At 43.9% G+C, this 17,506-nt stretch overlaps 1 protein-coding gene across 14 annotated transcripts in view; it reads right to left on the bottom strand.

The window, feature by feature from the left end:
- LOC124028199 (voltage-dependent L-type calcium channel subunit alpha-1D-like) overlaps positions 1–17,506 on the bottom strand; it is a 148,233-nt gene that overhangs the window by 86,869 nt on the left and 43,858 nt on the right. For all 14 annotated transcript variants that reach the window (XM_046340319.1, XM_046340327.1, XM_046340346.1 and 11 more), the window contains exons 4-9: positions 17,105–17,244; positions 13,482–13,687; positions 10,732–10,884; positions 10,404–10,600; positions 9,924–10,027; positions 5,767–5,939 (exon numbers count right to left, since the gene is read on the bottom strand). In XM_046340319.1, the coding sequence (XP_046196275.1) occupies positions 5,767–5,939; positions 9,924–10,027; positions 10,404–10,600; positions 10,732–10,884; positions 13,482–13,687; positions 17,105–17,244 (973 nt within the window). The remainder of the gene's footprint in view (positions 1–5,766; positions 5,940–9,923; positions 10,028–10,403; positions 10,601–10,731; positions 10,885–13,481; positions 13,688–17,104; positions 17,245–17,506) is intronic.

The following is a 17,506-nucleotide window of genomic DNA, read 5'->3' as shown; positions in this document are numbered from 1 at the left end:
TCATCTACACTGATTTAAGTGGAATTAACAAGTGACATCAATGAGGGATCATAGCTTTGACCTGGATTTTACCTGGAATTATATTTTTTAAATACATTTCACTGTACTTGTGCATGTGACATTAAAACGTATTCACCTGGTCAGTCAATTGCATGGAAAGAGCAGATTTTCTTCATGTTTTGTACACTCAGTATATATGTTACTATACAGTCTCTCATGTCATGCCCGGGTACGGTGATAGACACAGAAAAGCCAGGGTGATGCATTTCACAAGTTGGCATCGCCGAGGGATCCATGTTATTATAACCACTGACCTTTAACCCCAACCTTCAGCCTAGTGCCAAGCATTCTGAGCACTAGAAAGATCTCTTCTGAGACCCCTACATACTGAAGATGCTACTCCTACGATACATATCTCCTATCATGTTACTATCCAGTTACTAGTTATGTTTACTGTGTATAAATGGAGGCAGTGGTGATAATCCTGTGGTAATCCTTTACTTGCTTTAGTATTCTATACTTGACTATACTTGACTATATTTTACTATACTTTACTATAATTTAATATACATTACCTTACTTGGTTTGAAGGTTCAATTACTAAATCCCCATCCCTCCAGGATTTCACAGAGATTTTTTGTGATATTTGCGGGTAAAAATACTTGATTTTGCTACAGCAATTTTGACATTTTGTATGGGAAAATGTAATGATTTTGTCCAATTTGTAACGAAAATGCAATAACGAGGCAAAAATTTGATGACTCATGGCTTGATTGAACCATATTCTGCTGTAAATGTGTGGTGATTGGTTGAACTTGCGAGCCCTCTTTTTGTTCTGGGGAGATGGGTCAGTTATATGCGATAATATTGCAATGATTTTATTGTTTATGCGGCAATACCGCAGTGATTGGTTAAATTTGCAAGCCCTCGCATAATATGCAGGGAACTGTTGATTCTGCAAAAACAATTGTGATGACAGCATAGCTGAATCCTGGAGGGACTGAAATACAGTTATTGACAATAGAACAATAAATGTCTAAGTAAAACAGTATATTTGGAAGCATGGCAGAGATGCTTGACTAAATCTACATACTTGGTAAACACGAGAGGGACAGGGATCGTACTGAAACTCTGGAGTTTGGAGAGAATACAGGAGAGATGTGGCTTTAAAATAAATCAGTGAAAGAGGTTGTGATTCGAATCTAGAGCTCAGTACTTTCTAGGGGAAGGAGACTGGAGACTGAGAGATAGTGTAGTGGTATAGTGCTGCTCTCTGGTTCATAGGAAGGGATGGTGGCGAGAAATATACTGTACTAAAGCTGTATGGAGGGGCAGTAACAGTGGCCTTTCTAGGGAGTTTTTCCTAGCCACTGTGCTTCTACACCTGCATTGCTTGCTGTTTGGGGTTTTAGGCTGGGTTTCTGTACAGCACTTTGAGATATCAGCTGATGTACGAAGGGCTATATAAATACATTTGATTTGATTTGTTTTGATATCTGGTTGACAGGTAGGGAGGGTACAGTACTAAAGATGTATGGAGGGGCAGTAACAGTATATGGTTGACAGGTAGGGAGGGTACAGTACTAAAGATGTATGGAGGGGCAGTAACAGTATATGGTTGACAGGTAGGGAGGGTACAGTACTAAAGATGTATGGAAGGGCAGTAACAGTATCTGGTTGACAGGTAGGGAGGGTACAGTACTAAAGATGTATGGAGGGGCAGTAACAGTATATGGTTGACAGGTAGGGAGGGTACAGTACTAAAGATGTATGGAAGGGCAGTAACAGTATCTGGTTGACAGGTAGGGAGGGTACAGTACTAAAGATGTATGGAAGGGCAGTAACAGTATCTGGTTGACAGGTAGGGAGGGTACAGTACTAAGGCTGTATGGAGGGGCAGTAACAGTATATGGTTGACAGGTAGGGAGGGTACAGTACTAAAGCTGTATGGAAGGGCAGTAACAGTATCTGGTTGACAGGTAGGGGGGGTACAGTATTAAAGATGTATGGAAGGGCAGTAACAGTATATGGTTGACAGGTAGGGAGGGTACAGTACTAAAGATGTATGGAAGGGCAGTAACAGTATATGGTTGACAGGTAGGGAGGGTACAGTACTAAAGCTGTATGGAAGGGCAGTAACAGTATCTGGTTGACAGGTAGGGAGGGTACAGTATTAAAGATGTATGGAAGGGCAGTAACAGTATATGGTTGACAGGTAGGGAGGGTACAGTAATAAAGCTGTATGGAAGGGCAGTAACAGTATCTGGTTGACAGGTAGGGAGGGTACAGTACTAAAGATGTATGGAAGGGCAGTAACAGTATATGGTTGACAGGTAGGGAGGGTACAGTACTAAAGCTGTATGGAAGGGCAGTAACAGTATCTGGTTGACAGGTAGGGAGGGTACAGTACTAAAGATGTATGGAAGGGCAGTAACAGTATCTGGTTGACAGGTAGGGAGGGTACAGTACTAAAGCTGTATGGAAGGCCAGTAACAGTATATGGTTGACGGGTAGGGAGGGTACAGTACTAAAGATGTATGGAGGGGCAGTAACAGTATCTGGTTGACAGGTAGGGAGGGTACAGTACTAAAGATGTATGGAGGGGCAGTAACAGTATCTGGTTGACAGGTAGGGAGGGTACAGTACTAAAGATGTATGGTGGGGCAGTAACAGTATCTGGTTGACAGGTAGGGAGGGTACAGTACTAAAGATGTATGGAGGGGCAGTAACAGTATCTGGTTGACAGGTAGGGAGGGTACAGTACTAAAGATGTATGGAGGGGCAGTAACAGTATCTGGTTGACAGGTAGGGAGGGTACAGTACTAAAGATGTATGGAGGGGCAGTAACAGTATCTGGTTGACAGGTAGGGAGGGTACAGTACTAAAGATGTATGGAGGGGCAGTAACAGTATCTGGTTGACAGGTAGGGAGGGTACAGTACTAAAGATGTATGGAAGGGCAGTAACAGTATCTGGTTGACAGGTAGGGGGGGTACAGTACTAAGGCTGTATGGAGGGGCAGTAACAGTATCTGGTTGACAGGTAGGGAGGGTACAGTACTAAGGCTGTATGGAGGGGCAGTAACAATATCTGGTTGACAGGTAGGGGGGGTACAGTATTAAAGCTGTATGGAGGGGCAGTAACAGTATCTGGTTGACAGGTAGGGAGGGTACAGTACTAAGGCTGTATGGAGGGGCAGTAACAGTATATGGTTGACAGGTAGGGAGGGTACAGTACTAAAGCTGTATGGAAGGGCAGTAACAGTATCTGGTTGACAGGTAGGGGGGGTACAGTATTAAAGATGTATGGAAGGGCAGTAACAGTATATGGTTGACAGGTAGGGAGGGTACAGTACTAAAGATGTATGGAAGGGCAGTAACAGTATATGGTTGACAGGTAGGGAGGGTACAGTACTAAAGCTGTATGGAAGGGCAGTAACAGTATCTGGTTGACAGGTAGGGAGGGTACAGTACTAAAGATGTATGGAAGGGCAGTAACAGTATCTGGTTGACAGGTAGGGGGGGTACAGTACTAAGGCTGTATGGAGGGGCAGTAACAGTATCTGGTTGACAGGTAGGGAGGGTACAGTACTAAGGCTGTATGGAGGGGCAGTAACAGTATCTGGTTGACAGGTAGGGGGGGTACAGTATTAAAGCTGTATGGAGGGGCAGTAACAGTATCTGGTTGACAGGTAGGGAGGGTACAGTACTAAGGCTGTATGGAGGGGCAGTAACAGTATCTGGTTGACAGGTAGGGAGGGTACAGTACTAAAGCTGTATTGTAAGTCGCTCTGGATAAGAGCGTCTGCTAAATGACTTAAATGTAAATGTAAATGTATGAAGGGGCAGTAACAGTATATGGTTGACAGGTAAGGAGGGTACAGTACTAAGGCTGTATGGAGGGGCAGTAACAGTATATGGTTGACAGGTAGGGGGGGTACAGTGCTAAAGCTGTATGGAGGGGCAGTAACAGTTTGCTGTTCTGTTCTGCATCATGTGCTGCTTACATAAAGAGGATTTGGATTACAGTCTTTCTTCTGCTCAAGTAATATGATTTATCCCTTTTTTGCCTTCTCAGACTAACTCAACTGGAGCTCCACTAACATGACTATGGTGTGAACTGAGGAAGGCTGTATAGTGCACCTCACAAACCTGACATAGATACTCTTTAGAGTCATAACAATAGTTGACAACAATATTGGAAACATTGCTGATTACAAGATATAGTGGTTAATATAGTTGTACATGTAGGAGTGTGTGTGTCTATGTGTGTGTGTGTGTGTCTAGACAGAGAGTGAGAGAGTGTAATCACCTGACTCGCAGCGCAGCCGTGACACAGATTATGTGTGTAATCTTTTTTTTTTAAACAACCTTGATCTTTTGGCTTCGTCTCCCTACACTGACCTACATTACAGGGGACTCTGGCTCACCAAATCTATATTATCTGCTTAGCCGTGTGTGTGGTGTGTGTAGTACTTTAGTGTGTGTGTTTGTGTGTGTGTGTGTGTGTGTTTGTGTGCGAGTGTGTAGTATTTTAGTGTGTATGTGGATTTAACACAGTAACCCTGAACACAGAATTCCAGTATGTGGCCAATGAGAGCTGCGAGACTGCAAAAGAGCAGGTCACACAGGAAACCTTCAGTAGCTATATTTCCCTAAACAACATGCCACCCATACTGTAGTTTTTCTGTGGTGCACAGGTACACTCACTGGCTGCTCCTGCGCTGTGTGTGTGTTTTAGGATAGTATGTATGTTTTGGGGTATTGTGTGTTTTAGGATAGTGTGTATGTTTTGGGGAGTGTGTGTTTTAGGATAGTGTGTATGTTTTGGGGTAGTGTGTGTTTTAGGATAGTGTGTATGTTTTGGGGTAGTGTGTATGTTTTAGGATAGTGTGTATGTTTTGGGGAGTGTGTATGTTTTAGGATAGTGTGTATGTTTTGGGGAGTGTGTGTTTTAGGATAGTGTATATGTTTTGGGGAGTGTGTGTTTTAGGATAGTGTGTATGTTTTGGGGTAGTGTTTGCTTTAGGATAGTGTGTATGTTTTGGGGTAGTGTGTATGTTTTAGGATAGTGTGTATGTTTTGGGGTAGTGTGTATGTTTTGGGGAGTGTGTGTTTTAGGATAGTGTGTATGTTTTGGGGAGTGTGTGTTTTAGGATAGTGTGTATGTTTTGGGGTAGTGTGTATGTTTTAGGATAGTGTGTATGTTTTGGGGTAGTGTGTATGTTTTAGGATAGTGTGTATGTTTTGGGGAGTGTGTGTTTTAGGATAGTGTGTATGTTTTGGGGTAGTGTGTGTTTTAGGATAGTGTGTATGTTTTGGGGAGTGTGTGTTTTAGGATAGTGTGTATGTTTTGGGGAGTGTGTGTTTTAGGATGGCATGTATGTTTTGGGGTAGTGTTTGTTTTGGGGTAGTGTGTGTTTTAGGATAGTGTGTATGTTTTGGGGTAGTGTGTATGTTTTAGGATAGTGTGTATGTTTTGGGGAGTGTGTGTTTTAGGATAGTGTGTATGTTTTGGGGTAGTGTGTGTTTTAGGATAGTATGTATGTTTTGGGGTAGTGTGTGTTTTAAGATAGGGTGTGTGTTTTGGGGTAGTGTGTGTTTTGGGGTAGTGTGTGTTTTAAGATAGGGTGTGTGTTTTAGGGTAGTGTGTGTTTTGGGGTAGTGTGTGATTTAGGGTGGTGTGTAGTGTACGGTTTGTGTGTTCACATGTTTGTGTGTGTGTGTGTTTTAGGGTAGTATGTGTGTGTATGTTGTAGGGTTCTTACGGTTGCGTTTGCCCTCCTCATTGCCCTCCTCGTCCTCGTTGTCAGGGTCGATGTCCTCGGCCTGAGTGATCCAGTCCAGGTAGCCCTTCAGGTCCTCCTCTAGCTGCTGCTTCTCTCTCAGCTTCTGGAAGTCTCCTCTGGCCTTGGCCTTCTCTCTCTCCTTGGAGAACTCTCTGTGGGCACAGACACACACAGAAACAAGCACACCCATGCAACCACACACATGCACACAGACAGGCACACAGAATGCACCCACGTTAGTGAATGCATACACAACATACAAACACACAAATGCGCCACATGCAAAATCACACACAAAACACATGCTCAGACTCAGTAACGCCTCACCACACAATTTGTATACAAAATGTAATACAGTTCATACTGAATGGGCAATGAGTGCTCAATCCAATTGTGTCCTTCAGACAGTCAGACAGTCCATCTAATCCACAGTACAACTGTGTCCTTCAGACAGTCAATATGATACCAATGCATGGTTGTGTATCCAGTTCCTAACAGTATAACACATCAATACACTGGAGAACTGCTCCTTCTATTATATCACTGTCACAAATGGCACCCCATTCCCTATATAGTGCACTACTTTTGACCTCTGATTGCCTGTGTAGTCCTCCTAACCCTAGCCTAGCCACTGGATGGAGACGGACACCTTTCAATAACAACAGAACATCAATATGATGCAGAGATAGACCAATGGGGGGAGTGGTTACTGGTATATAGTCAGAATGTTATACTATTTTCACACAGGAATCAGAAACACACACAAAACAACATGCAAGCTGATGACCACTGGCCAATATTGTGGGTGGAATAGCTTCAGGGAAACGTTCAGTCATTCAACTGAGCGGTTAATACAGTGATGCCATCACTTTGGAATTAAGCATCAAACAATTGTGGATGTCAAAATATTCCCAGAGGATTGTGTTCGCAAAAGGCCTACTAAATACACTACAATAGAACATCTCAATGATATTCCTAGAACATTTTGGAAGCCAAAAGGTGTACCCTGGAGTGCCTATAATATGCTATGAATGTGAAAATATAACATGTAGACATATTTTAAATTAATTTGTCAATTTGTAAAAACAAACATTCCTTTAGCTGTTTTGTTTTGCCCAGTGGGTCTTGTTGCTACGTAAATTGCTACTTGAATAATCAGTCCCACTTATAGCATATTACAGTATGACATATTAATTACTATAATCATCTACAATTACTGAATGTCAAACTTAACTGGAACCGTAATATAATTTTCTCTTAAATGACTTTCCCGGGAATACATCTGAAGAAAGAAAAAGAATCATAGAGAGAGGGAGAAGAACCTTCAGGGAACATTAGCAGAACCTTCAGGGAACATTAGCAGAACCTTTAGGGAACATTGCCAACCGCCAACAGACCTCTAAGAAAGAACACACATCCTCAGAGTGCTGCTGGCCATAGAGTAGTGCAGGGGTCTCTAGCCCTGTTCCTGGAGAGCTACCCTCCTCTAGGTTTTCGCTCCAACCTAGTTGTAACTAACCTGGTTCAGCTTATCAACCAGCTAATCATTAGAATCAGGTATAGCCTAGTGGTTAGAGCGGCAGGGTAGCCTAGTGGTTAGAGAGGTTACAAATCTGTCATTCTGCCCCTGAACAGGCAGTTAACCCACTGTTCCTAGGCCGTTATTGAAAATAAGAATTTGTTCTTAACTGACTTGCCTGGTTAAATAAAGGGAAAATTAAAAAAATTAAAGAGCTTGAGTGAAAACCTACAGGACGGTAGCTCTCCAGGAACGGGGCTGGAGAGCCCTGGTGTAGTGAGAATTATAAACAGGTATTTTGTCTCGTAGATGCTGATTGCCTGAAATACGTCGTCTATCAGACATTATAAACTGGGTGATTCGAGCCCTGAATTCTGATTGGCTGAAAGCTGTGGTATATCAGACTGTATACCATGGGTATGGCAAAACATTTATTTTTACTCTTCTAACTACATTGGTAACCAGATTATAACAGTAATAAGGCACCTTAAGGGTTTGTAGTATACCGCCAATATACCACGGCTATGTCTGCGTTACTTTGTTCCTAAGAACAGTCCTTAGCCATGGTATATTGGTCATATACCACACCCAGTCGGTATACCACTTGAATATATGCTTCAATATACCACGGATATGATGCAAACTACTTGTTTACTGTTCTAATTACGCTGGTGACATGTATCATGTAACAGAAGTAAGATACCTTGGGGGTTTGTGGTATATGGCTAATGTACCACGGCTAAGGGCCGTATCCAGGCACTCTGTGTTGAGTTGTGCGTATAACAGCCCTTAGCTGTGGTATATTGGTCATATACCACACATTATTGCTTAATTATGAACTAACACCCTACCTCCACTAACACTTCCTCCCCAATGCAGGGGAATGGAAGCAGCAGTACACTGGGTTGATGCATTAGGAGAGGGAGAGAGAGAGAGAGAGAGAGAGAGAGAGAGAGAGAGAGAGAGAGAGAGAGAGAGAGAGAGAGAGAGAGAGAGAGAGAAGAGAGAGGAAAGAGAGAGAGAGAGAGAGAGAGAGAGAGAGAGAGAGAGAGAGAGAGAGAGAGAGAGAGAGAGAGAGAGAGAGAGAGAGAGAGAGAGAGAGAGAGAGAGAGAGAGAGAGAGAGAGAGAGAGAGAGAAAGTGAGGCTGAGGAGGGAGTGAAGGGAAAGGAATGAGATTAATTTATCTCTCAGGAAGTTGGGTGGTGATGACAGAGGTGGGGGGAAACGGCTCCCTTTGCTATAGGTTGTTGAGACGAGGAAACACAATGCAAAATGAGTGAGAGGTTGACAAAGGTTATACTGGTGGTGGCCAGGGCAATAAATGGCGTCAGTCAGAATTATATATCAAAATGGAATAATGTATTACCAGTGACTGAGTATTTCCATCTCTGTTTCCCTGAGACTTTCTCACCATTCCCCAACACCACACACTGCAAGCCACACCACTGTCTGTCCTTACCTCACCGCGCACAGAAAACACAATGCGCCCAGCGCACACACACAGCCCACACCCCACTGCAGGGCATTCGGCACCCAGCACACAACCCCCACCACCTCTTACCCACTCAGAACACCCAGCACACAGCCCCCTCCACCTCTTGCCCTCTCAGAACACCCAGCACACAGCCCCCACCACCTCTTACCCACTCAGAACACCCAGCACACATCCCCCACCACCTCTTACCCACTCAGAACACCCAGCACACAGCCCCCACCACCTCTGACCCACTCAGAACACCCAGCACACAGCCCCCTCCACCTCTGACCCACTCAGAACACCCAGCACACAGCCCCCTCCACCTCTGACCCACTCAGAACACCCAGCACACAGCCCCTCCACCTCTGACCCACTCAGAACACCCAGCACACAGCCCCTCCACCTCTGACCCACTCAGAACACCCAGCACACAGCCCCCTCCACCTCTGACCCACTCAGAACACCCAGCACACAGCCCCCTCCACCTCTTACCCACTCAGAACACCCAGCACACAGCCCCTTCCATCTCTGACCCACTCAGAACACGCAGGACACAGCCCCCTCCACCTCTTACCCACTCAGAACACCCAGCACACAGCCCCCTCCACCTCTTACCCACTCAGAACACCCAGCACACAGCCCCTTCCATCTCTGACCCACTCAGAACACCCAGGATACAGCCCCCTCCACCTCTTACCCACTCAGAACACCCAGCACAAGGTTAAGCACGAAAAAGGAGCCCAGAATGATCAGACTAACAAAGTAGATGGCGGGCGTTCCAAAGCCGATGGCGTCGTTCACCTGTTGGAGCCCAGAGCAGCAGGTTAACAGACAGACCTATAGATACAGACAGACAGATAGACAGGTAGGCAGACAGACAGGTAAGACAGACAGGCAGGCAGAGAAAGACAGACAGGCAGGCAGGCAGGCAGGCAGGCAGGCAGGCAGGCAGGCAGGCAGGCAGGCAGGCAGGCAGGCAGGCAGGCAGGCAGGCAGACAGACAGACAGACAGACAGACAGACAGACAGACAGACAGACAGACAGACAGACAGACAGACAGACAGACAGACAGACAGACAGACAGACAGACAGACAGACAGACAGACAGACAGACAGACAGACAGACAGGGGTGTCTTACCCGCTCAACACTCCCAGAACCAGGTTTAGAACAAAGAAGGAGCCGAAGATGACAAGAGAAACAAAGTAGACCCATGGTAGCTCTAGACCCATAGCATCATTCATCTGGAGGAGCACCCGTCACCAAAGAGAGATGGGGAAAGAAGGAGAAGAAAGAGGGGAGGAAGAAAAAGAGAATAAAATGGATAGTCCGAGGTAGAGAAAGGTGAGAATACCTGTTTGCTAAGAATGCAAGATGAAAGGAAAAAGATGAGGGAAAGTACTGGGACTCAGATATATAGAGAAATGCTTGACTGAATCTTTAACATTTAAATGTCAGTCACATCTAGGCCTAATGACTAATCTACTGACACACCAGCTTAGTCAAATTCTCAGAGGGAATGAGCGGGTCAAAGTTCATACAGAGACTGCACAGGGAGAGCAGAGGGTACAGACTGAAATATGATATGAATGATAGGATCTCTATGACGGAGGGCTTCACCCAGTAGAGCACGTCTGTCCAGCCCTCCATGGTGATACACTGGAACACAGTCAGCATGGCGAACAGGAAGTTGTCAAAGTTGGTGATGCCGTTGTTGGGGCCATGCCAGCCCTCCCTGCACTCGGTGCCATTGATGGGACATTGGCGCCCGTGCCCTGAGATCGCACATGGAGCTGGATCATCCTCCGCTATCATGCCTACAGAGAGGGGGGCAGGGAGAGAGAGAGAGACACCAAGAGGGAGACTGAAATACAAATGCAATAGTCATGTACACACACACAGATGGTAAGATGTACACACACACACACACACGCACGCACGCTCTTACCTGTGCTGGGGAAGAAGCAGGTAGCGTGCATTTTGCCAATGAAGAGCTCAAGGCCGATGATGGCGTAGATGATAATGACAAACAGAACCAGCAGGGCGATGTGGAGGAGAGGGACCATGGCTTTAATAATGGAGTTCAACACAACCTGTAAACCTAGAAAGAGTCATACAGGTTAGGTAGGGAAGACATAGCTAGATGTGTGTGTGTGTGTGTGTGTGTGTGTGTGTGTGTGTGTGTGTGTGTGTGTGTGTGTGTGTGTGTGTGTGTGTGTGTGTGTGCGTGCGTGCGTGCGTGCGTGCGTGCGTGCGTGCGTGCGTGCGTGCGTGCGTGTGTGTGTGTGTGCAACAGTAATATTGTATGTGGTTGAATTGGTATTGGTCAGTTGAGGCTGGTGGGGAGGAGAAATGGGGAGGACGGGCTCATTGGATCACCAATCCACTCATGTTATGAAGTATGTGTGTGGGTATGTGGTTTGTTTGTGAATGCACTTGTGTGCCTGTGCATATAGTAAGATTATTATAGTAAATGGTTATTATAGTAAAACTGAAACTAACATAAAAACTCAAATGGAAAAATATTAAGAAAAACATTTGAAAAACTAAAACTATACTGAAACTATTATCTTGACTGCAAAAACAACAAAAAACATAGTAAATTATGTTTATTATTATTTATTTTTTAAATTGTTTTTTTACTTTGGGCAAAAATGTAATGTTTTTTTTTCTTCTGATGGGGCTTTGAAGCCTCTGAATCTGGTGGGTAAATGCTGCCAGTAGATGGCAATGATTCAAATAGGCCTAGCTTGTTCATCACTATCAGTAGCTATCAGTAGCTAACAGGGAAGAAATCTGAGGGCGAGCGCGGAGTGTGAGCCTGAACCCTAGGTGTGAACAATGGCGGCAGCAAACCCAACACCAGCAGTGGTCTGTCGCAAGAGGCACAGCCCTGTATGGTTTCATGGGCATTGTTAACATCTGCCTATGTTACTGCCCAGATCTTCTAGTCTGGATGACCAGACAACAGGTCCAGAACGGCGATCCCCAAACTGGACATCCCCTGGCCATTCCTGTGGTGCTTTGCAGCTTCCAGAAAACCTACCAAAGGTAAACCACCAGAGGGGGACCACAACAATGACCCACAACCAGGACAACTCACGATCATTTTTATGTTGGTTTGCAACTTGCAGGATAATCGCAAGATTGAACCCAACAGAGGGGGACTGTCATGACTTTGCCCTGTTTGGTGGGTCATAAAACCCGTTTTCTCTCTCTCCCCCCCACTGGTTTATGACCCACCCCCCCTAAATACAGAACCTCTCTCTCTCCACTCTACAGAATGGACTTTTGGAAAGACCTTTGCTACCACAGAGAAAGACTCTACAGGATGGTAACATCAGAAAGTTGAACAATGAGACAATAGGGTCCGTTGGTACTTAAAGAATATTATGTCAGATCAGTCATTGTTTTGGTAGATTGTTACTGATGATAGGACCACGTAATTGTATCTTTGAATGTCTAGACATTCTAGCTAACAGATTTATTTCAAAATCTTGCAAAACATATGTGATTAAACATTAAACTATTTGTGAGAAGATAAAATGTGATTTTAGCTCCTAAATGAGAGAATTGTTTCATAAGTAAACTTATGTTTTTATCAAACTAAAACTGAATAAAAACAAGTAAATCAAGTATGAAAACTGAAAATAATCAGAATTTCAAATAAAAACCTCAAAACGAATTTTAAAAATCACAAAACTATAATAACCTTGTCGTACAGTATGTAAACATGTGCATGCATGTGCATCTGGACAGAATGTCGAGTCTTTTTTCATGGGTGTGAGGGAGACACACACACGCACACACACTTGCAGGAGAACTCATGTCTCTGGGGCATTGATTTGGACAGCTTGTTTTAAGAGAACATTCCAGAGGGGCTGCACACAGACCATATGGTCACATATTACTGTTAGTGTCTTCACCCCACAGACACATCTGAGTCTGAGCTGAGAGAGAAACACTTTCTGTCATGGAGAGGAACGGCTGGGCTGTTTTGGGCTGGGGAGGGACTGTCAGGACAGAAGTAGACTTCTAATACATATGTAACTTTGGGACATTTTTCTCCAGAACAACATACAGTAAAGGAGTGTAGAGTAAACTTTTTCATTATGCGGATGTGGGAATCGAAGCCACAGGAATCAAACCTATCACCTTAACGTAGGGAAATATTCCTAGCCACTGAACCATACATGACCACGGGGGGGGAGGGACGACATCAAGACAAAATGGTGGAGGAGACAAGATTGAGGAAGACTGAATTGAACCTCATAGAGGTAATGCCAGTTATATCAGGTCACAGTTTTCCGCAGTGTTATTTATTGGTGTGTGTTATGCAGTGACTTTTAGAGGTTAGCCAGCCTACATACTTTAGGTCAATAGAGGTTGCTGTGTCTGTTTCATCATGGGGGTCAAAAGTGAGGGGTCGGTCAGCACTCACAGCAATAAACACAACACTGTATTCGTGTCAGACCTAGGTTGAAATACTATTTCAAATCTTTCCAATTTGCTTTTGCCTGCCTGGAGTGCCAGATGGATGGGGTTTGTACTCCTTGTAACTACTCTATTCCATTGTGTTTGGCAAGCCCAATCAAGCCCAGGTAAAGTATTTGAAATTATCTCAAATAGTATTTGAACCCAGGTCTGGTCGGTGTTGTTGTGGAGTCAAAGATGAAGGGTCAGATAGCAGTAACTCACTGGGCACTCCTGAGACCAGGCGTAGGGGTCGCAGTACACGGAAGGCTCGGAGGGCTTTGACGTCGAAGCCGCCCGACTTTCCCCCGTGGCCTTGTGCGGAGGGGTGGAGCGCTGCCGCTGCCGCTGCTGCAGCCGCACCCGCCTCTGCCTCCTCCTTCGTCTCTACAGAGTCTTTGGTCAAAAGTTCCAGGACAACACTGAACAATCTGCAGAGAAACACCAGAGGAAACGTCTTACAGAAAACACATCAGAAAGAGAATGTTACAGGTCAAAAGCTCTAGGACAACACTGAACAGTCTGTATAGAATTACAGCAGAAAGAATGAGAATACGTTACAGGATTGGAGCTTTCGATTAAGGGCCCGAATCCATAAAGAGTCTCAGAGTAGGATCTAGGATCAGGTTCCCCCGGTTTATGCAATCTTATTCCTTAAACTCATCCTAGACTTGGCGGCAGGTAGCCTAGTGGTTAGAGTGTTGGACCAGTAACCGAAAGGATGTTAGATCAGCCCCGAGCTGACAAGGTAAGAAACTGTCGTCCTGCCCCTGAACGAGGCAGTTAACCCACCGTTCCTAGGCCGTCATTGAAAATAAGAATGTGTTCTAAACTGACTTGCCTAGTTAAATAAAGATTAAATAAAAATTGGTCAAATCTGTGTCCAAAACTACCAATTTCCGATTGTTATGAAAACTTGAAATCGGCCCTAATTAATCGGCCATTCCGATTAATCGGTCGACCTCTAATAGGTATCTACTGATACAGCAAATCACCATATGACTTTTAAGCTTCACACTGAATATAATATCTGTTTGTAAGATTGCAGTAACAAATTAAGAAGAAGAACACAAGCTGAAAAATATAGCACAAATGTATCGAACCCATGTACAAACTACATAGACGACATGAATAAATCAACAAACATACACACACACACACAACAATACCAGTTGAAAATACAATGCAATACTGTAGTGTATGGGCTGAGTGAATAGTGAACATCCTATAGTAAAAAAGAGTCCGCTTAATTCCAGTCAGTTAGGCTGTCCTCACCTAGCCAATAGGAGAAATCATCCCAGCACATCACGTCAAAGCTGGGCAGCAGTAGGCACTAAATGGGCTGAATGGAGCTGCCAATAGAGGCCTGGAGGGCCATAGAGGGTCATACTTCAGGGCTACAATCACAGACTGCTGCAGCAGCTGTAGCTAACTGATGTTGGACTGAATCAGAGTGGGAAAATTAACTGAGGTGTTTGATGTGTCACTCATCTGTTCACATGAATAGAATACCATCAGAATATAATAAAATACCAAAATAGAATACCATCAGAATATAATAGAATACCAAATTATACAACAGGTGGGTCCTGAATGCTGATTGGTTAAAAGCGCATTCCACAAGGCTAAATCAATTACGTTAAATTGCCTATTTACTCCGTTCCATCTGACTGAGCAATCCACTGTCTCATCAACCAAGCCAAGCTATTGAACTTGATCTCCAATATAAAAGCATCTAGACATTATCTCATATTTCTTTTAGACTAACATTTCGTTTTCAACAGCGGAGATTTGTATAAACCTTGCTGTCTGTCTTACCGACATTCGCAACATTGTTTCAATATTCAAATTCGATCTCCAGCTGTCCCATACTAATGAACGTGTCAGGGTTGGCATAATTTTTTAGATATAATTCTTTGTATAGATATATACAAAGAAATGTCAATTGAAAAAAGGTGAAACAAAACAAAGTGCAGATAGTTTGAGGTATTTCCAGCTTCAGTTTGAAGTGTGTTGTTGGCTAGCTCCTCTGAACAACAGTGTCCTGACGAGAGGGCACATTTTCTAAACCAGGCAATATCGCTCATCATTAACATTGTTATGGATGTATCCAAATAAATGTAACTAGAAAACAGCTTAAACAAATGCAGCTACTGTTGTTATTCTGGCTGCACTGTTTGGCGTGACTAAGTTAGCCATAGTTTGCTAGCTAGCAAGCAAGGGATAAGAACATTGCCAACCAGTATGGCAATGGAACATTTAGAACGAAAGACTGGGTCGCGTCCATAGATACAGAACAAAAAGTCCATAGATACAGAACAAAAAGACTGAACGACTGGGTCGCGTTCTCTGGCAACCAAACCAGTAGAACGAACAACAAGCAAGCTTGGGTAGCAACCCTAGATTTGTTTTGGGACTATATCTTGTGGAAGGATGAAATAATATGAATCAAAATAACGTTTCGAATTAAAATATGTCAATCATTATCTGATTATGTTGGTAACCAGTTGTATAAAAGTGATAATGCCCGAGTAGATGGTATTTGGAGGATATATTGGCACAGCTTCTCTGGCAATATCACTTAAATGGAATACCATTTGAATAGAATAGAATACCAGAAAAGAATACCATCAGAATACAATACCAAAATACAATACCATTAGAATAAAATAGAACAAAATACCAAAATAGAATACCATTAGAATAGAATAGAATACCAAAATAGAATACCATCAGAATATAATACCAAACTAGAATACCACTTTTATTATATACTGTATATTTACATTCTTGTAGAGGACCTTTTTTGGTGCATGTATTCTGCAGCCAGCCTGCCTGCCTGCCTGCCTGCCTGCCTGCCTGCCTGCCTGCCTGCCTGCCTGCCTGCCTGCCTGCCTGTCTGTCTGTCTGTCTGTCTGTCTGTCTGTCTGTCTGTCTGTCTGTCTGTCTGTCTGTCTGTCTGTCTGTCTGTCTGTCTGTCTGTCAGCCAGCCAGCAAGCCAGCCAGTCAGTCAGTCAGTCAGTCAGTCAGTCAGTCAGTCAGTCAGTCATCCTAGCAGGATGCATCGCTCTGCATCTGACTGGATGACAGATCAACCCTGCATGCCGCTTACAGACATAGATTTGACCTAGCTACCTACTGGACTGTGTTTGTATTGGAGGGAGGGAGGGTGGGACAGAGAGGAAGAGAAAAATGGAGAGGAATAGAAGAGAGAGAGGTAGAGAGAGATAAATAGGGAATGAGAGAGGAGAGAATATGGAGTGAGAGAGGAGGGAAAGAGAGAGGAAGAGAGGGTGGGCGAGAGAAGGAGGGAGAGATGAGATAGAATATGGGGTGAGATGGTGAGTCACTCCAGTGGTGGTAAAGCTGTGATTTATCCTCCATGTCTTTTCTAGGTCATACTGTATATTGTAGCTGGATAAGAGTCTCTCTTAGGACTGGGCCACTGACTGTGGATATGTTCCAAATGGCACCCTATTCCCTATATAATAAGTGCACTACTTTTGACAAGGGCGCTGGTCAAAAGTAGTGAACTATATAGAGAATAAGGTGCTATTTGGGACGCACACTGACTGGTAAGGAAGGAGGCTTAAAGAAGTCCAACTCAACTACTGTCACAAACAAGCACAAAGTCAGGCTGAAAGATACTGTACACAGCAAACCATTGAGTTCAAACGAGGAACTGCAGTTTAAATTCGAACCCCAAACTGAAACACAAAAAAGGCCTGGACACATCACAAGCGGGAAAAACGTGTTATGGTAAAAACTATCCACGTTCTGCTCATCAGATGAATTCCAGTTGGCATTGAATGAGCGGCTGGAGAGTATGGAATCTTGGAGATACTTACCCAACAACGACGATGACAAAATCCAGCATGTTCCATCCGTTTCTCACATATGCGTTCTGGTGCGCCACTAAACCATAGGCGATAATCTTCAGGAAGGTCTCTATAGTGAAAATGACGAGGAAGACATGTTCTACCGTTTCCTGCAGACAGAGAGGAACAGAAAACAGTGGATTGGTATACTAAAGTGTTATTATAGAGTAATGACCATTCATAACAGCATTTTAACAAACACACAGGCATTTTTACATTTAGCAGACACTCTTATCCAGAACAACTTACAGGAGTAATTAGGGTTAAATGCCTTGCTCAAGGGCACATCAACCAATTTATCACCTAGTCATCTCAGAGATTCGAACCAGTGACATTTCAGTTACTGGCCCAAACCTCTTAACCACTAGGCTA

Source organism: Oncorhynchus gorbuscha, linkage group LG03 (assembly GCF_021184085.1).
Source record: "Oncorhynchus gorbuscha isolate QuinsamMale2020 ecotype Even-year linkage group LG03, OgorEven_v1.0, whole genome shotgun sequence".
Lineage (NCBI taxonomy): Eukaryota > Metazoa > Chordata > Actinopteri > Salmoniformes > Salmonidae > Oncorhynchus > Oncorhynchus gorbuscha.
This window is presented reverse-complemented; position numbering and strand designations above follow the sequence as displayed.